This window comes from Metarhizium brunneum, chromosome 4, assembly GCF_013426205.1.
Source record: "Metarhizium brunneum chromosome 4, complete sequence".
In the NCBI taxonomy this organism is placed as follows: domain Eukaryota; kingdom Fungi; phylum Ascomycota; class Sordariomycetes; order Hypocreales; family Clavicipitaceae; genus Metarhizium; species Metarhizium brunneum.
The window spans coordinates 1,548,924-1,566,687 of record NC_089425.1 but is presented as its reverse complement, the minus strand read 5'-3'; the positions used below and the strand labels follow the sequence as shown (position 1 = coordinate 1,566,687).

Genomic DNA, 17,764 nt, shown 5'->3' with positions numbered 1-17,764 from the left:
GTGAATCGTCATATTCCAACAAGGACGCTGTATGCTAGTTCACACATCCCCCTACCTGTCTGGTCTATTTATGCAAAAATTCTAACTGCGAAAAGGTATGCTTGCTTTTGCTTCACTCATCATTGCGCCGGCTCTCCTCTTGACCCAAGGGAGCATATCGACCTTGGGTGCTGCGGACGCTCGGCGATCTGCCGCGAGCCACCACTCTAGAGAGCCAGCCACCGATGCTTCGGTCCTCACCTCCATTGGTGTGGATTTGGGATTTGCGGTCGTCGTCTATGTCTGCGGCAGCATCAAGCGACATTCCGGGAAAGTCTCTGGACGGCCCGGGCGAGCCACCACGTATGAGGGATTCGGTGTCGGCATGCATGGATGGTGTACCCATGACGGTGCTTGCATCGCCAAAAATGGAGTCCATTTCCTCGAGACGCACGCCACAAGTCTCGGGGTAGACGAAATACACTGCGTAGCTGGTCAGCAATGCCCTGAAAACTTGGCGAAAAGTTGCACTCACCAATCACGAAGGAAACTGTGCAGAAAAAAGCATGAACAAGATAGAGTCGCCACTTGATCCATTCCTGCAGAATTGGTGTCATTTCTCCAACCAGCCAATTGAACGCCCAATTTGTGGCTGTGGACAAGCTGGCACCCTTGGATCGAATGCTGAGAGGCAGGATCTCCGGTGGGTATAGCCATGGGATAGGGCCCCAAGAGTAGCCGAACGCCGCGTTGTAGATCATGACAAAAAGAACTACCATTCTCGGCGTCCATTTGACATCGAGGTAGATGAAGTATGAAATGAGCGACAGAGAAATGGTCATGGCAACTGCACCGGACAGCAGGATCGGTCTTCGACCCCATCGATCTACCAAGTACCAAGGAGGAATTGTGGACAAGAAGTAAGTAATGCCATTCAAGCCAGTCATCAGTACAGCGTCGTGCCCGACCCAGCCGGCAGATTCAAAAACATAAGGGGCGTAGTAGGAGATGACGTTGATGCCATTCAGCTGTGCTAGAGCCTGTGCAGACATGGCGATAAAGACGCGAGTAGAATATCTTTTGAACATGTCAGAGTAGGTCCGTTCGCCCTCTTGTCGCTGAAGAAGCACATTCATCTTGATTTCGCGGTACTCTTCTCTGGCCTTGTGGTCGTGAATATCGCCGCCTCCGTATAGATTAGCAATGACTACCATGCCTTCCTCGTCGTGGTCGTTGTCAAGAAGCCATCTGGACCAACTTTAGCATCACAAATTCAAAGCATTTGCATCTAATATCAAAACCCACCTTGGAGATTCAACAATGATCAAACTGCCAAGACCAAGAAGCGCCCCCATGACACACTGCATGAAGAGGGGGGCTCTCCACGACATGTTGCTGTCGATGAACCCGCAGCCGTAGTCTACCCAGACCGAGGTTGTGTAACCGATAATATTGCCAGAAAACTCGATACAAGCAAGTTTTCCACGATTATGAGGAGGGGAAATCTCCGACTGGTACACAGGCACAATAGTAGAAAGCATACCAACACCAACACCGGCAATGATTCGGCCGACCATCATCATGGCCATGGAGCTTGCCAATGTCTGTAAAGCGCCGCCAACAAAGAATATGCAGGATCCATACAAGATGGTACGTCTTCGGCCAATGATGTCTCCAACTCGGCCGACGACTAGTGATGAAATAAAGGCGCCAATCTCCAAAATTGCCACCATGGTACCGACATGAGCTTTGGAGGGATGGTCGAAATAGTCGATGAAGTGAGGGCCACTATAAATGATGTCTTGTTAGCAAGGACATGCCCACCAGCCGTATGCTTTCGGGTGGCTTGGATAGACCATACGTGATGATGCCCGACATAACGCCTTGATCATAACCAAACAGAAACACGCCAAGAGAAACAAATATGCTGGTGAAATAACTTTAAGAAATCGTGTTAGCATGCACGCTACAGTCAAGTGTTGAAAACGTGGTGTGGTATCTCGTACAGCAGGGCCTTGCCCGTCAGGCCGTGGATGGAACCCGATCGCCCCGACATGATGGCTCCGATGCAACGTTGAGCGCGCGAGGGCCGTTGCGGTTTGATCTGGGGGATTTCGATGGCCTCCTTGTCGATAGTTCGAGGGAACGAGGGGGATCGATCGTAGTGCTGGGGCGACGGGTCGCGTATGCGGACCTTTTTGTTGTGCTTGGGCTGACGCTTCTGCACACCAGCGAGGAGCTCTTGCTCAAGCTCTTCGGGCAGCTGAAGACGTACAGGATCGAGTTCGTCGCCAAGTTGATCTCCAATATCGCCGGTGTCAGTCCAGGATGACTCGGAGCTGGAGGACCGCCGACGATGATTAGAGGCGGCGTGGCCCGGAAAGCCCAATAGCGAAGCGGCCTGGGCGTCTTGGTCGGTATCTGATCGGGCAGGGAGGGTCCGTAGAGGAATGTTGGAAGGGAGACGAGATGAAGTTGACGAAGGAATTATGGCGATCTGGGGCTGTTGAGCAGCAGCACCCACCTGCGTCTCAATTGATCAGGTACCGAAGAAGAGAAGAGGAGGTGGAGATGAGAAGTGACGTCGGCCAACCGAGTCAAATGAAGGACGGGGTCTGGTGACAGCAGACAAAGACAAGGTTTCCAATCATCAACACTAGCACTCTGTAGTGTTGGGTGGTTAGTCGGAGAGGTGCGGGTTAGGCAGTGTTCGGGGACGTCTGTCTGGTGCCTCGCTGACTGAATGGTCGGGTCTGGCGCGCGTGGTGTGCCGAGTTGGTCGTAGTAGTATTGCGGGTGGAATAAGCTGAGTCTGGACGAAGAGCTAGAATGGGGCAATGCGATGGGGATTTGTGAGACGTCAGACCAAGACACACACACACACCAGGACACTTGGCGTGAGCTGGCGCGTTGCGGATGTGCGGCGCACGATGCAGATGACCAGATTGAATCACCCACGGTCAACCGCCGTCGTTCTTATCCGGGGTTAGCCAGTATGGACGCACGACGATGCCGAGAAGCGGAGCAGAGAGACCAGGGCGACGTCGGGGTAGATGCGATGGTGTTGTCACAAGCTCCAAGCGTGGGGTGGACTAGGCTGTCGAGATATGGAGGCCGAGAAGCGAAAGAAACCAAGAGAGAGAATGCGCGCAAGTGGCGAGCAGATGGGAAATCAATCGAAGTGCCAACAGCCAAGAAGCGAGAGAGAGAGATGGAGGAGCCCAGGATTTCGGCAGGGGCAGACACAGCCCAAAGTGTCGCCAGGAAAGAGAAATTAATCAGCCCAGTGCCTTGTTCCAAAGGCAAGAAGGCAACATGGCAAGAGGCTACTCCGTAGATATGTTATGTACGGAGTACAATCAAGGTAAAAAATAGGGGCTCATTGGGGGCTGCGTCTACGGCACGGAGTACCTGCTGAAGGAAGCATGGACTGCACATTCCGATGTCATCAAATGTTCTCCTAATCAGAGACCAATTGACGGCTCAGCTGGGGAACTTGACAGTCTGCTGTCGCCATGGCTGTCGCCAGACGCCTGATTGGCTCCCGCACATTCGGCGCTGGTGTCTGTACATACAGAGTCTGGTGGTACTTGTCAGATATTGCTCATTTCCTTTAAGTACAGGACAACAGTCAAGTCACGAAGTACCCGTGCCCTATTGAACAATCTCCCATTCAACCCGGTGGGTGTTTCTGCACATCAACAATTTGACCGCCGTATTCATCCGTGAGTGCAAGATTTTAAAGTTGCTGCCACTACAACGCTGCGCCAACTGCGGCCGGGAACTTGCAACTGGGCTCCATTATTTTCGCCAATCTCAAGGGCTCAGCTTTTTGCAATCCTTTCCTCTCACTGGCCAGCCGACATGAGGCTACCGCGAACCGGTCCATCGACGGTGGGGGCTGCAACGTCAGACTACATGACTAGACCGAGAAATCTCTCCAGCTAACGACAGACAACTCCATAATAATGCTCGGATGAAGGGTGCACAAACTTACTGGTGCACTCTCGATTGTGCCCTCGTGCGTGTCAAGGAGTGGCAAGCAGAGAGATAAAAGAGCGACGGGAGACAGAGGTGGACGGACCTTGAGCCCGCCGTCCCCGTTTGATAACCGGAACGCCCGACATGGCATGAAAGCTATGGCCATGGCAACATGGAAATATCGATGCCTTCACTATTTCTGGCACCGAGACGGCCAAACAGTGTCCGGTCTGGCGCCGCCGTGCTGGGACAGTCGTTCGTAGGACCACCGTCGTCAATGATGCCTCTTTTCAAGTTGCCAACGGTAAAAGTGGGAATTCTGGGGCTGCACTGCACTCTGACATCTGGGGTAGTGGATGTAACACGAACCCTTGGGTCAGCTGCGCCTCACAAGCAGCAAATGAATGCTCGATGGATTCAAACCAAGTTAGGTTGTAGGAATATCCCCAGTAAGTTTAATTGCAAGTACTAACTATATAGCGTTGCTTCCTGGACGGGATATTCAGCCATCAAGTCCCTTATCGCGCACCTGCCCACATTTAGCCGCATTACCAACACTATAATAGTGTACTGTATAAATATAGAGAATATTAGAAGTACTAGCATAAATCATATGGCAAAGTAGAAAATTAGGAGTCTATTAATTTAGTGAATCAATACCAACCTTGCCCCAAATACAATATTTTTTCAAGTCAAAGGGACCGTCACCCAAGTCAACGCACACAATTAACAAGTATCCCACACTGAGCGCGCAACGGCGGCTCAGTCTAGCGCTCCCGGAAACCATCCCGTTGGACAAGATATACACAAGACGGCATGCAAATAAACCACCCCACGGCCTTCCTTTGTCTGTTTCACTTGTTCTTCTTGAGCTCCTCTGGCGAGTACACCCGGTCGTCTTGTCCCTCCACCTCGAGAATCATGTCCTCCACCCCCTTGTTCTGTCTCTCCCACTCCGTCTTGCCGTTTTTCTTGGCCCTGTCAAACATTTCCCTGTCCGGGACGCGGTGGCTGCCTCCGATTCGATCCCACAGCGTCGTGTACTGACCGTAATTGTAGTTGAAGTACAAGTGGTGAATCGTGTGGCAGGCGGCGCCGTTGATGACGGGGTTGTCCGCCAGGTATTCACCATCATGGATGAGTATCGTCCAAAAGACGACAAAGACAAAGAGCACCAGGAAGGAAAACTTGTTCATGGGGAAGATGAAGGTGAATACGTGATAAGGGAGAGACTGGCCCCAGCCGTCCGCGGGATGAAAGGCATACGCCGCAAAGGGAGTCGGCACCACCCACTTGTGGTGCTTCTTGTGGATGTTCTTGTATATCAGCGGATGGTGCAGGCCCCGGTGAATCCAGTAGATGCAGAAATCGGTAAACAGCAGAAACAGCGGGAACTGGAGGACCTCGTACCAGAGGCCGGGCCCTTCCGCCACGGTATCGTACATTTTGGTGTGCCCGCGGACTTCGGCAAGAACAAGAGGAAGCGTGAGGAGAGACATGCCGGGAAGTGCCCATAGTGTTTCTTGGATCTCTAGCCTGACTTGGTTTTTGAGATAGCGCGGGTGCTCTTGCTGCTGCTTATCGAAGATGAAGACGTACGAGAGCGTGGAGAATAAAAAGTAAACCGCCATGCCAAAGATCCTGTCGCGCGGAGACGTCTGGTTAGGCGGCCATGTATATACGAGGTGTTGGCAACAGAGTAGAACACTCACCACAGCAATAGAAAGAGGTCGATGGACTGTCTGAGAATATTGTCTCTCGCCCAGGCGCTCTGGCAAACAGCTGGCGAGGGTCGCACAGTGAAGTACTTGGTCGGCGGTTTATATTCGCATTCTAATCCAAACGGAAATATGGTCGTGTTGGCGAATAAATCAGCATCGTACGGCGGAGGATGCGCTGGAAGCAGCCTAGCATAGACATGGTCGCCTATATATGTTTCGTAGAGGTCGAGAACGACATCCATGATGGGCGGTAGTTTTAGAGACGTAGTTGGATGGATTATGAGCTCATGAGTTGGGACAAAGGGCCGGGCCAGTCGTTAAATGGTGCTCGATGGTTGAGGAGAGCCGACTAGACGGCGGGATGTAGATGCAAAGTAGATCAAAGGGGTCATGTTCTTTCTTATCCGCAGCGTACAGACTCCATGGTGCCCTTTCACTCCTGTAAACGAGTACGGACCAGAGGACGGAAGCTCTGGATCCGGGCATGGCATCTCGTCTCACTCTGGCGCAAATGTGAAATATTTCAGCAGCTAAGCCTGGATTGCGGACTGACGGACCGGACCACTTGCACATCTGGACAGCATTGGCCGCTGGCAAGGAACCAACGCCTATTCCCAAACGTCGGTACTTTATTGGCCCTTTCTTTGACGTGGTCCCATTTGGAGTCGTTTGCCCTTTCCGCCGTCCCCATGGGATTGATGTGGGTGCCAACCGGATGTGTGGGACTCCGATGGCCTGATGTGATTCCTTCCCGCTGAGGAGGACATGTTTTGCAGCAGTATGTAGTTGTCCACGGCGGTATGTATGTATGTTTCCAAAGGCGTCGAAAAGGAAAGAAATTGTGGTGGATGACTTTTAGCATAAAATATCGCAGTACAAAAAACAGGACTTTTTAGGTCTTTTCAAATGTTAAGCCGCAAAGTGAACAGCCACGAGGATATTTTGCTCTCGACCGATTGTTGGATGATCCGCCCCATGGCTGTTGCGTTCAGTGGTTCGATCAGAGCTTGTGGGAGCAGACGGTTGACTGTCCATCGGCCGCGATACGAATACGACGGTCCATGCTTTTCTTTGGGAGCTACAACATTCTACATTCTCATTGGACATTCGGCAATAACGCCCAACATCCCGCATCTCTGTTGAGCTCCGCCCCGATCTGTCTCTTCTGCATGTTGCCCTCTACGCGGGCCTGTATCCACCATTTGAACAACACCTGCACATATCTACATGTGACGGTGGAGATATCCGGAGAAACAAGCCGTCAGAAGGCGGCAAATCTGATAAAACGGGCACGATCGAACCAACCAAGTGAGTGAGGATATCGGCCAGGAACGGGCCAAGCCACAACCGTAGCCCCCAAGTTGCTTCCCGAAGAGTGGCAGTTTCTGGAACGCACTGTGTTCTGTATGTCTAAACGTCCACCAACACGACCAAATAGTGGACACCCTGCGTGTGCTGACTGAGTGTCAAGACAATCCTGTAGAGTGTCAGTAGTCCTACAATTTGCCCAGACCACTCAGGCCATATCTAGCGGCTCCAACGAGCCATACAAGATCAAGGCGGCAGTCCAACGACGGACACTGCTATGGCTTTCACCATTGCAGTCCGTATCGCAACCATGTCACGCGTGTACCGCAATCAATTACAACCTAGTGAAGCAAGCAGCAGCTTCTCATCTCTGGTGACTCCCACCTATATCGTCGTGTCGAAAATACTACTGGCGAACCTCACATGGAAGTTTTCTTGGCTCTGCCAAAGGTGTACAGCGGCCCGCAAGTGATCCTCCTGCGGGACCTCGGAAGGCCCCCAAACGTGACTATATCCTCGGTGTGTTGGTAGAATCCAGCTAACGAGTTGGGTCTTTTGCAAAATCAGGGAATCCGTCATTGCTACCGTTGGTTCACTTCACAATCAGATGCTGGGAGTGTCAGGTTTCATGCGCCCTAGCACACGGCCCTCCTGCCGATCAAGCGTCTGTTAGACAAGATCTTCTAGACGCAACAATAGGTCTCAATTCGACCTAGGTCTTGATGATCCAGGCGAAACTGCAAAGTTTTTGGCGTCCAGAACGACAGAATGGGATGACTGCCGGTAGGGAACATTTATGGTTGTTGTCTGAACGAGTTGTGAATTTATGGGCAAGACGGAAAAAGCACTCCATCATTGCGCGCCATTAAAGTGACGATTCACGAGGAGTCGTGACGCTCCCTTGACGCCGTGTTCATTACAACATCTCGTCGCATATATTACCAAGGTTGCTCAGTAAACAACCCGCGCCGTACCAGATCAGCTTTTTGCTTGATATGCAATTCAACTCTCGAATCACCTGCCTGCCCTCTGTTTTGCTCAAATCCCGGCTTAGAAGCGTCTCTTCTAGTTACTGAAAAGTATACTTTAATATATGATAATGTATAGCGTGATAGCTAGGTACTTGATTGTGTTAGAATCGGTTTACTTTGAACTGTCCGTAGTACATTAAGCCAAATGGTTACGTCTTTAATCCTGTAAATCTCAACCACGGCCTCATAGCATAGAATATAAGATGCAATACGTTCAGCCCAATTCCACAACCCAGATGGCGAGATTTACGACATTTGGAGCCTTAGACAAATGGATTTAGCCCCACGCAGTCCGGGAGAAGGAGAGGCAGGCGTCAGGGTCCTTACTCTTAGCAGAGACCGGTTTCAGCACTTGCATGTCGACAGGATTCACTTAAAACTCCATCTTGATGCTAGCGAAATGAAGCACATCTTGGTTCTTTTTGAAGGCGCGCTGGCTGCACGCTCTGTGAGACAAGATGACCCTTGTGGGCCTGGGGGCGATGTTTCCAGATGAGCCGGACAGCGGTAAACGGGAGCCCAGTACGTTTCTTGAGACTCAAGGTCGATGGGTACTGCGGCATTACGACTTCTATCAGTGGAGCATCGCTGCTTTTTAGACAAGCTTCAGTTGGCTTGCAATTCTAGGAGTGTCCCTCTTGTCTTGTGAAAAATGACTCCTAATTTCTCTAATCCTGCTGTCTATATGTACTTTCCAGTCACTAATAACATCTCTAACTCTTGCTGTCTCTATACGCCTTCTACATGCTGAAATGCCCGAATACCAAACAAAAGGGAAACAATCTCTTTCCACTCACGCGCGCCTTCTTAACCAGATGCAACCTTTATAGCCTGCCCCTCCTTGCTATTGATAAACTCCTGGCTAAAGGGATAGTCGGTGTAGCCCACAGGATCCTTTGCATTGTAGAACGTGTCCCTGTTATACTCGGCCAGCGCGAGCCCCTTCTGCACCCTGTACGGCAGATCGGGCGTCGAGATGAAGCGCCTGCCAAACACGACGACAATCTTGCGATCGGGGTGCTGCTCGTCGACCAGGCGCCTCGCAGTCTCGGGCGTGAAGCCGCCGGCGACGAGGAGCGGGCCCCTCCACAGCCTGTACGCAAACTCCAGGCTCTCCGCGTCCTCGGTCTCGACGTCGATGTTGCCCGAGATTCGGGGCTCCACGAGGTGCAGGTAGGCGAGACCCAGGCGGTCCAGGCGGGCAATGACGTCGGAGAACTGGGCGACCGGGTCCGCCATCCTCATGCTGTTGAACGTGTTCCAGGGGCTGAGGCGGATGCCCGTCCTCTCGGGGCCAATGGCCTGGGCGACGGCGGCGGCGACCTCGACGGCGAAGCGGGACCGGTTCTCGACGCTGCCGCCGTACTCGTCGTCGCGCTGGTTGGAGACGTCCTGCAGGAACTGGTCGATGAGGTAGCCGTTTGCGCCGTGGAGCTCGACGCCGTCGAACCCGGCGGCGATGGCGTTCTTGGCCGCCGCGACGTAGGCCTCCTTCCTTTGCTGGATCTGCGCGGTGCTCAGCTTCTGCGGCTGGGGGGAGTCGGCGGTCGCGGGGATGGTGTCGGGTCCGAGGATGGTGATGCCCTCTTTGGCGGCGACGTCGGGCGCGGCGACGCGGCCGAGGGACCAGAGTTGGACGAAGATGTGGCTCCCGTTTTTGTGGACGGCGTCGGTGACTTTGCGCCAGGCGTCGATCTGGTCCTGGTTCCAGATGCCGGGGACGTTGCTGTAGCCGCCGTCTTGGGCGGAGATGAATGTGCCTTCGGTGACGAGCAGAGTTCCCGGGACGGAGCCGCGCTGCTTGTAGTAGTCCGTCACGATGGGCAGCGGGACGTGTTCGTCCGAGGCGCGGAAGCGGGTTAGGGGCGCGAGTGCGAGGCGGTGCTTGAGCGTGATGTTTCCTATGGACAGAGGCTTGAATAGATTTGAGGAGGCCATTTTGGACGACTCTGTGGGGGTTGGTAGTTGGTTGATGGCTGGTGAACTTGCGGGCTAGGCTTGCGAGTATTCGACTTGTTATACTATTGGATTACTTTCTGAATGGCAATACAGGCGGACTCGTCGAGTCTTTTAATACGTTTTCAACTCGATCGGGATTGCAACGCCATATCACGCACAATTGCGCATTGCACTGTACTTTATTAATCACCCGCAGTATTCACATACGCCAGTATTTCTAAGCGCTGGAATCTGGGAGGGGTCCAAATCGCGGCATTTTATTGCGCTAAGACGCTAGGCTTCGACGCAAGGGATAGCGTCGCATTCCGTTGATTGTGCCATGCTCGAGCGCCTGGGAGCTTCGTAAGCATCTTGCTGATTGTTAAGTACGCTCCATACTTTTAGTAGGTTTTGCGGTCCGTGGAACTGGAGACTCTCGGAGCCTCGGCTAGATCTTTCAAATTTTGGGGCATGGGCGGCGCAGACGTCCACCAATCAATTAGTATCCCGAACAATAGTTCCGAGATGTGACCTCCATGATGAGCACAGTTGGGGCGCTTACCAACCTTCTTGGGTAAGGCTATAGATACAGTACGTTGTGTATGGCCCACCAAAGCTCGATTTTTCTGGAAAACTCTGAATGGCCACCACGACTCGTGTCTGTGACACCCGCTCTTTCGAGCTTGATACGCGGCTTCCATCGAAGAGTCGCTCGATTTGGTGAGCCGCCTTAATGGACTCCTCGTCGTAGAACTTTGCCCCTCGCCCAAGAGAGAACAGAATGAATACTTGCCAAAGTGCTGATACCTGCTGCATGCTTCAAAGATGCTTTCGCATAGAGGCATATAAGGACTGACGGGCATACATACCTAGGTAGTTAAATACCGTCTATGAGTAAAAACGAGGACATGCCTTTCCTCCCCACCTTCAATACTCTCCACAGGTTCACAGGATCGTCGTGGGAATCGAACCCACTCCCCGCAGGGCTGCCAGAACGACCTTAGGGCGAGCGCCCAAGGTTTTACAACCATGAAGGAATCAAGTTTGCACCTATGAAGGAATCAAGTTTTCACCTATAAAGGAATGAGGTTTTCACCTATAAAGGAATTAAGGAGAGTAGGCTTTCGCCCATCTACCAATTGAGGTTTGCCGTTACACCTTGCGGTGGTCATCTTCGTGGTTCTGGTTGGCGTCTTTGTCTTTGTCTGTGTGGGCCTCTGTACCCCCTGGGCTGAACGCGGGAGGCAGAGCCGTGGGCCGAAGTGGACTGGTCGGGGAGATTGACAGCAGCAGTCCTTGGAGCAGAGGTCGAGGGGCCCGGGACGGTGGGAGCCGTGGGGGGAGCGGGGTTTGGAGGGGCAGCGTTGTGGTTTGGGCCAGCAACGTTCGGCAGAGGGCGATACTGGCATTTACAATAAGCAGTGTTCAAGGCAGGAGGCAAAGGAGAAAGAAGGGTGTATCTAGAGACTCACGGCAGATCTGCTTGCTCGGTCGATTCTGACTCGGCGGCCGCGGAACTCCTAGTTCGCGAGGTCATCCTGAGCCATCCTAGCATCGGGCCGGTGGTTGAACCCAAGCATCATCCAGCCTATGTGGTTGTTGAAGTTGTTGTACTGGGCTGGAGCTGGCGGCCAGAGGAAGATGACGGAGCCGGGCTTGGTGAGCCTGGCTCGGACATGATCTTCAAATTCAGCCCGAGTAGCATTGAAATCAATGTTGCGGGCGACAAGCAAACGCCGATTCTCTCGGAAGTGCTTGATGTACTCTTCCCATTCCGCGTGGTAAGGCATTCTGCTTGATGGGTTAGTCACGGTCAAGTTTTGCCATTGATGGGAGCGGCAACGTGCAGAAATGAGAGACGCTTACTTTATTTTCGTCTCGAAGATGATTTCAGACTTGATGTAGTTTGCAATAGAGTGGTAGTAGTAGTAGTAGTAGTAGTAGTTAAAAACTGGCTGTTAAAAACTGGCTGCGTACTAATCGCGGTGTGAATAGAATTTTGTTGTGAAGAAGTAGGTGGGAAAATAGGACCGGGGCAGGGCGCTTTAACCGTGACCCGCCCTTGAAGCATTTTGCCTGATTTAATGATTCACCTGTGCGTGATTGGCTAGGGCTGATAGCGCCAAGCTGTGGCTTGGCCAAGCCCTGATGTTGGTCTCATTGTGAGTTGCCTGGCGGGCTCACTCTTTCTACTAAGTGCCAGGCGCTTACCCCTCTATTATTTACTGTATTTAGAATGTTCTTATATAATTTAGGTCATTGATAATAAAAGAAATTTATTTGCAATAAGATGTACACCAATATATACTAAACTATCGCTAAGATATAGGATTGTTATGACGGTGGTCTACCGTATATACGATAGACCAGTCCCAACGGAATGAGAAGGCTGGGTTGTAGGGCTCTTGCAGTAAGAGATAAAAAATACTAGGTATAGAGAGACACGAAGAGATTGAGCATACTAGCAATGCAATTTTATTTTACAGTGTCCCTAGAGTATGTACACCTTGCTGTGCACCGTCAATACTGCGCGTGTTTATCTTTCTCATATCTATGACCACAAAACCCAACAGGTCAACGGCCATTTGGGCCACCCGCTCGTTGAGAACTTTCTTGCCTTGTGGATGTGAGCCTGATGTGACGTGACAAATGTGAGTCAATCATGACTCTGGGGATGTGAGTTCAATCTGAGCTTACCACTCAATGTCATAGACCTCAGCTGATACCCCACATTAAATCACACGGTGGAGGTGCTAGGCGCCAGGTGTCAAGGCATCTGATGGTTATAGACGGCCTGATATCTAGAGGTACTTGCTTTGGTGCTTCATGAGTCTTGGTTATGCACATGCAAGTCGGACGGCGAGATTGACAGGGGTATTAGGGCTGCAAAGATGCTGCTGTCGAAGTCATGTGAGGGCTCCCGAGTAAAGTTAAACTGAGTTTGGCCAACTTCCCACGCCTAGAAAGAAGCGTGATGTTTACCCCCAAGACATGCTCACAGTTTGTGTAGCCTCTTGTTTCCCCAGGCAAAACGCAAAGGAGATGGGACGTGAGATGGGACTCGCCAATGTGTAACCTGTAGGTATTACTTCCTTTGCGAAACCCGGGATAGCCCTCACTGAAGCAATATTCCAGAGAGACGAGGAAACTGCGGCGTGACACCTAGATAGTTGGCTGCCACGTAGGATTCCTCATCATCGACGGGCTCTTGCAATGCTGCGAAGCCGCAAGATGCCCACGGGAGGTCGGGCGTACCGGATACCTAGATATCCCATCGCATTGCCGCACGATGTTGCCCAGTAGCTAGCGACGGGAACATTTGTCGTCGTCTTATCACTTTAGGCCTCCGATTCTATTAGTGATGTCCTATATTTACCTCTTTTACTTGCCAACTGTAAGTAAGCTGCCTCATCTTTAACGTATAAAAGCTAAAGAAAACGCTGATAGAATGCTCACTCATTTATCGATTACACTATGCGGGCTGTGGCCATGTCATCCACACCTACGACCGGATGAGCATATGCCTCATATCCGTAGATACACATGCGGCCAAATCTCGATTAGTAAATCCATGCAGCGCTGCTGCCTTGTAGCAACCTGCCATTCTGCACCTGAAGCTCAAACTCCGAGGCCGAAGACTACTCAGCAAGTTCTTGACTTCCATTGATCCTACCTCGCCTCCGCTTTCCATGTCGTCAATCACGGGGAAAGATCTCATAGGCATCATGTGTTGAAAGAATGGCGGCATGTCCGCACCAGTCTGCAGATATTCCTGCGGAAAGGGCTTGGCGTGCATAAAGCTCATCGGGACAGGACTGTCAAGGATGGTGAAGCGGGAGGACCGGCATGAACGGTTTCCCTAAGACCTTTCGAATTAAATAAATGAAAAAGACGTGCCGTAGGGTATAAAAAGACGGCGTTCATCATGGGGTAGACACCAGGAGCAATCTCCAACGCCCACATTCATACTCTCCACTACCAAAGCGATTTCTGTCAGGCATCCAAGTCCCTCTTTTCTAACTTGCACAAACATGGCGTCATTACTCGCGGATGTCGGCAAATGGGTTGCCAAATTTGCGGCGAAAGAAGCCTGGGGTGCCATCACAGGGAAGCAAGCCGTGCCAACCGCCGAACTCCTCGATACCATCATTGCCGGACAAAATGAAATAGCCCGCCAGATTGAAAACCTGTCCATCAAGCTCGAGATCCTAGAAGCCATGAGACGTATTCTTTACTGGTCAAAGCGGATGGATGAGATCATGGACGATTTCAAGACGTCTGTTGCGCCATCGCACGCGAGCAATTCACACCGCTAACATTGCCCAGTTTAAACGGCGGAGTGATCGACGAGGCCGACCCAGCCTACGCCGAACTCCTCGCAGCTCTCCGAAACGAGAACCACGGCGTCCGCTATAGCACCTTTTCCATCTACAATGCCATCATGGGGCTGCCCGGGCAGGGCGCCGGCGCAATCTACGTTTGGCACGGACAGGCGTTCCCCAAGCTCAAGGACGACAAAAACCTCTACTACTTCATGGCCGATTACGTCAAGGAAATGGACGACAACCTGGGGCCGATTGCCTATCTCTTGCGCCAGGGTCTCGTGCTGAGCCTCTTCACAGCCTACTGTACGTGGCAATGCCCTCCACCATCATCTCCCTTCCCTCCCCGTGCCTTGGTGCGCCCAGCTAACCTTGCCGGGTGAGCAGCCGAGACGGACGCAGAGCGTCTCCGCAAAGAATGCGAGGATCGCGTAACCACCATTGCCGACACGCTGTGTAATACTCTCTACCCGCCTGGCCTTCGCTTCTTGAAGCCCAGCCTTGACAGTGCCGGCAACCAGGGCGGCAACCAGTGGCAGCGGTGGCAGCAAAAGGACAAGAGCGACTACTTCCTCGTCATGAATAACTTTTACATTCCGTGCCTCGGTAGCGGCAAGAAGCCTACGCAGACGAACAAGACGGAGGCGTGGAATTTCGCCCTCGAGCAGGACTCTGAGCCCCTTGGTGCGATGCGATTCCTGTCTGCTTGGGATAATAAAGGGAACAAGCGGCTCCGGTACAGCAAGATGTACCAGCAGGGGTGGAACATTGATTTCTCTACGAGCACGAACAAGGACACGAGTGCGATTTTGTTTAAGCTGATACCGCTGGAGGAGAGCGAGGCGGGGAAGCAGCCCCTGTTTCGGTTTGTGCCGTACCTTGAGAGTTCAAAGGGGATTGTGACCAATAATTCCAAGACTTTTAACTCGTTATTTCTTCCTGTCAATCCTCAGAGCTAGGGAGGCTATGGGGGTTGAAAATGTTGAGTTGACACGACGAGAGAGAAGCACGCGGGACAGTATATTAGGAAGATTACTTGGCTATCATTCCATAGTCCCTTTTAATGGTTCACCTTGTCTACTCGAACATGCAACTGTGTTTGTTGTATTAGAGCTATTTTAATTGGAACTGCCGAGGGGGGTTGGAGAAGGTCAAGCGAAAACTTACAGAGGTAAGTATATACGGGGACTCGCGAAATGCCTTGGACTTTGCTAGCGTTGAGGCCATGAGAGAGTAGACCTCTATTAAAGAATGCGATTGGTTCTGTGAGATGTGACACCTCCATCACCAAGCTGCGTGGCTCTGAGCTTCCAGTTGCCAGAAAGCCATCGCCCACGACTTCCTCCTACTTGTAGTTCTAAGGGAATACTTGTTGCTGTTTTCTCGCATAGTTCCCGGTACACTTTATTTCGGTGCTATGCCTAGTGTCAATGTCTTAATTGTCTATTATAATCTGTGGCAGAATATATTTGCCCATCAAGAAGTATACGCTAATATATTGCGGTATAGCATAATATAGAGAGCGATACCCGGGTATCTGATATGATTTAATTTCTCTTGTATCTCACTGTAGTCTCTCTAGATAGCTTTAAGCGCCTTCTAGGCTGGTGAAGATTGAAGCGTGTCCAGTCACTCAGTTACGCCTTTTGCAACTTTGTCGTATCTGAGAGACCATGGCGTTGGTTGTGGAACCGTAGCAGCAGTCCGGCTTTCGAATGGCCGATTTGAACCTGTGATTATTGGCTAAGCCTCAGAGCCGTCAAAATATACCGCTTGTAGCCGCTCGATTTTGGCCGCTAAAGATCTAGCACCTTGAACTTAATCGTCTAGGCCCTCAGTGCTGTTCTACTAGGCATGAAGTTTCGGGACGACGATGACTACTTTGTAAGGCCAGTGTAGCCGTAAACAGGTAGCTTTTGGGGCTACTTTTACTTGGCTCAAGCCGACTTTTAATTTACCTTTTTGCGATAAACCATCATCCCTAGGTATAGTATATTATAATACAACATACAAAATTAAAGTTTACTCTAGCCCAATGCTTGTCTGTCTGACTCATAATCCAACATTTCAAAGTCGTAAATGTATAAAAAAGAGGCGAGGCGGCACCACTCTACCTGCTTTTCTCTTCAAGACCTGCCAAGAACACCTGATGACTCTTCCATCTATGGCTCCCCAAGTATCAAACCTAGTCGCCTTGAGGGCTGACTATACCAAAGCACAAGACGCCTTGGTACATCTCCAGATGGAATTCGACGAGCTATCCCGCCAGATTGAGCCAGACCTGGATCCCGACCAAGAGCAGCCAGAGCCAGATCGCGAAGCGTCTCTGCAGTTAGCAATACTTGGTATTGAGCTAGCTTCTCGGCAGAAAAGCACCATCCAGCTGGAGCAAAATATCGTCATCATCAAGCGGGAGGCCGGCGTATTGCAGCCCGAAGAGGCCAAGCAACGCTTTCAAGAGCTAAGCCAACGCTTCTTCCGTGCGGGCGACGAGCTATGGCGATATCAAAAGAAGAAGAGGCGGCTCGATCCCCGACCGGCACGACTGTTAGACCCACGCGATGACGGCCTGCCCGAGTGCCTTTTTGCTCTGTACAAGAGACCCGAAGGGCAAATCCAGAGACGACGCGCACATTCTAAGTCCCGAGGATATATTGACCATCCACGCCCCAATACTTGGCGCGCCGGCGCTTTGGCCTACTACCATGCCAACGGCATCGACTACGGCAAGGGTAAGGATGCGGTTTGGTGCCATATCTCCGGCGCGTGGCACAGTGCTACCTGCGTCAAAACGGTGCGTATCGTGCCCCCCCTTCCGGATGCCGGCTGCATCGGTGAGATGCTCTTTGGCCCAAGGGCACAATCCACCGAGCGACCAGGGAATGCTCTCTTCATGCGAAGCTATTTGAAGGACTGGTTTGATAACGATGACATCGTGATTATCCCGGTGAACGCGACGGAACGCCCCATTACTCGATGGCGGATAGGTGTAATAACCGACGACATCCGAAGGGAATTATGCTGGTCCGCGCCCGAGGGTTTGGGACAAGACATTAACGGAAAGGAATTGAAGTTCCTTGGCGACAAACGCCCCGTTGCACGCTTTCTGTATTTCCGTTTCGTCATGGCGCTCGCCCGCATCAAAGACGTCAAACGAGCCGGATGGCAGGATGTCTGGGCCCGGTTCTACACCCAACGCCCGTTCCCGACGCCGGGGGACTACATGCGCAAGGCCATGATACGCGCCCTCGCGACTCATTTCGAAGGCGCCGACATGAAGGTGGTAGAGTCCTGGGTCGCGGACCACGGTTTCGAGTCGCCGTGGAAGATGACCGACGACGAGGCCACCGAGGCGGCTCGCCGAGTCCATGTCGCGATGGAGGCTGTTACTTTGCGCAGACTAGAGGAAAGAAAGTATTATGAAGATTCGGAGGAATTTACAGACAGCGATTCATCCGAGGATTTAGAGTGGTACGACTAGTTG

The 17,764-nt window shown here is 51.8% G+C and overlaps 6 protein-coding genes across 6 annotated transcripts; 2 read left to right on the top strand and 4 right to left on the bottom strand.

Moving 5' to 3' along the window:
• Window positions 1–112: 112 nt before the first annotated feature.
• On the bottom strand, window positions 113–4,126 carry STL1_3 (Sugar transporter STL1; the record flags this gene model as incomplete). The annotated part of the gene is made up of 6 exons (XM_066130948.1): window positions 113–462; window positions 515–1,227; window positions 1,285–1,767; window positions 1,841–1,918; window positions 1,986–2,503; window positions 3,977–4,126. 6 exons carry the CDS (start codon window positions 4,124–4,126, stop codon window positions 113–115), a joined length of 2,292 nt encoding a protein of 763 aa, XP_065986978.1.
• Window positions 4,127–4,814: 688 nt separating this feature from the next.
• G6M90_00g071150 (uncharacterized protein) lies at window positions 4,815–5,923 on the bottom strand (the record flags this gene model as incomplete). The annotated part of the gene is made up of 2 exons (XM_014690457.1): window positions 4,815–5,601; window positions 5,673–5,923. 2 exons carry the CDS (start codon window positions 5,921–5,923, stop codon window positions 4,815–4,817), a joined length of 1,038 nt encoding a protein of 345 aa, XP_014545943.1.
• Window positions 5,924–8,827: 2,904 nt separating this feature from the next.
• Window positions 8,828–9,958, bottom strand: fgaOx3_1 (Chanoclavine-I aldehyde reductase fgaOx3; the record flags this gene model as incomplete). Its single annotated transcript, XM_014690458.1, has 1 exon — window positions 8,828–9,958. One exon carries the CDS (start codon window positions 9,956–9,958, stop codon window positions 8,828–8,830), a length of 1,131 nt encoding a protein of 376 aa, XP_014545944.1.
• Window positions 9,959–11,478: 1,520 nt separating this feature from the next.
• G6M90_00g071130 (uncharacterized protein) lies at window positions 11,479–11,748 on the bottom strand (the record flags this gene model as incomplete). Its single annotated transcript, XM_014690459.1, has 1 exon — window positions 11,479–11,748. One exon carries the CDS (start codon window positions 11,746–11,748, stop codon window positions 11,479–11,481), a length of 270 nt encoding a protein of 89 aa, XP_014545945.1.
• A 2,241-nt stretch (window positions 11,749–13,989) lies between these two features.
• G6M90_00g071120 (uncharacterized protein) lies at window positions 13,990–15,239 on the top strand (the record flags this gene model as incomplete). The annotated part of the gene is made up of 3 exons (XM_014690460.1): window positions 13,990–14,234; window positions 14,285–14,586; window positions 14,668–15,239. 3 exons carry the CDS (start codon window positions 13,990–13,992, stop codon window positions 15,237–15,239), a joined length of 1,119 nt encoding a protein of 372 aa, XP_014545946.1.
• A 1,205-nt stretch (window positions 15,240–16,444) lies between these two features.
• Window positions 16,445–17,761, top strand: G6M90_00g071110 (uncharacterized protein; the record flags this gene model as incomplete). The annotated part of the gene is made up of 1 exon (XM_014690461.1): window positions 16,445–17,761. The coding sequence occupies one exon, from the start codon at window positions 16,445–16,447 to the stop codon at window positions 17,759–17,761; it is 1,317 nt and encodes a 438-aa protein (XP_014545947.1).
• Window positions 17,762–17,764: the final 3 nt, after the last annotated feature.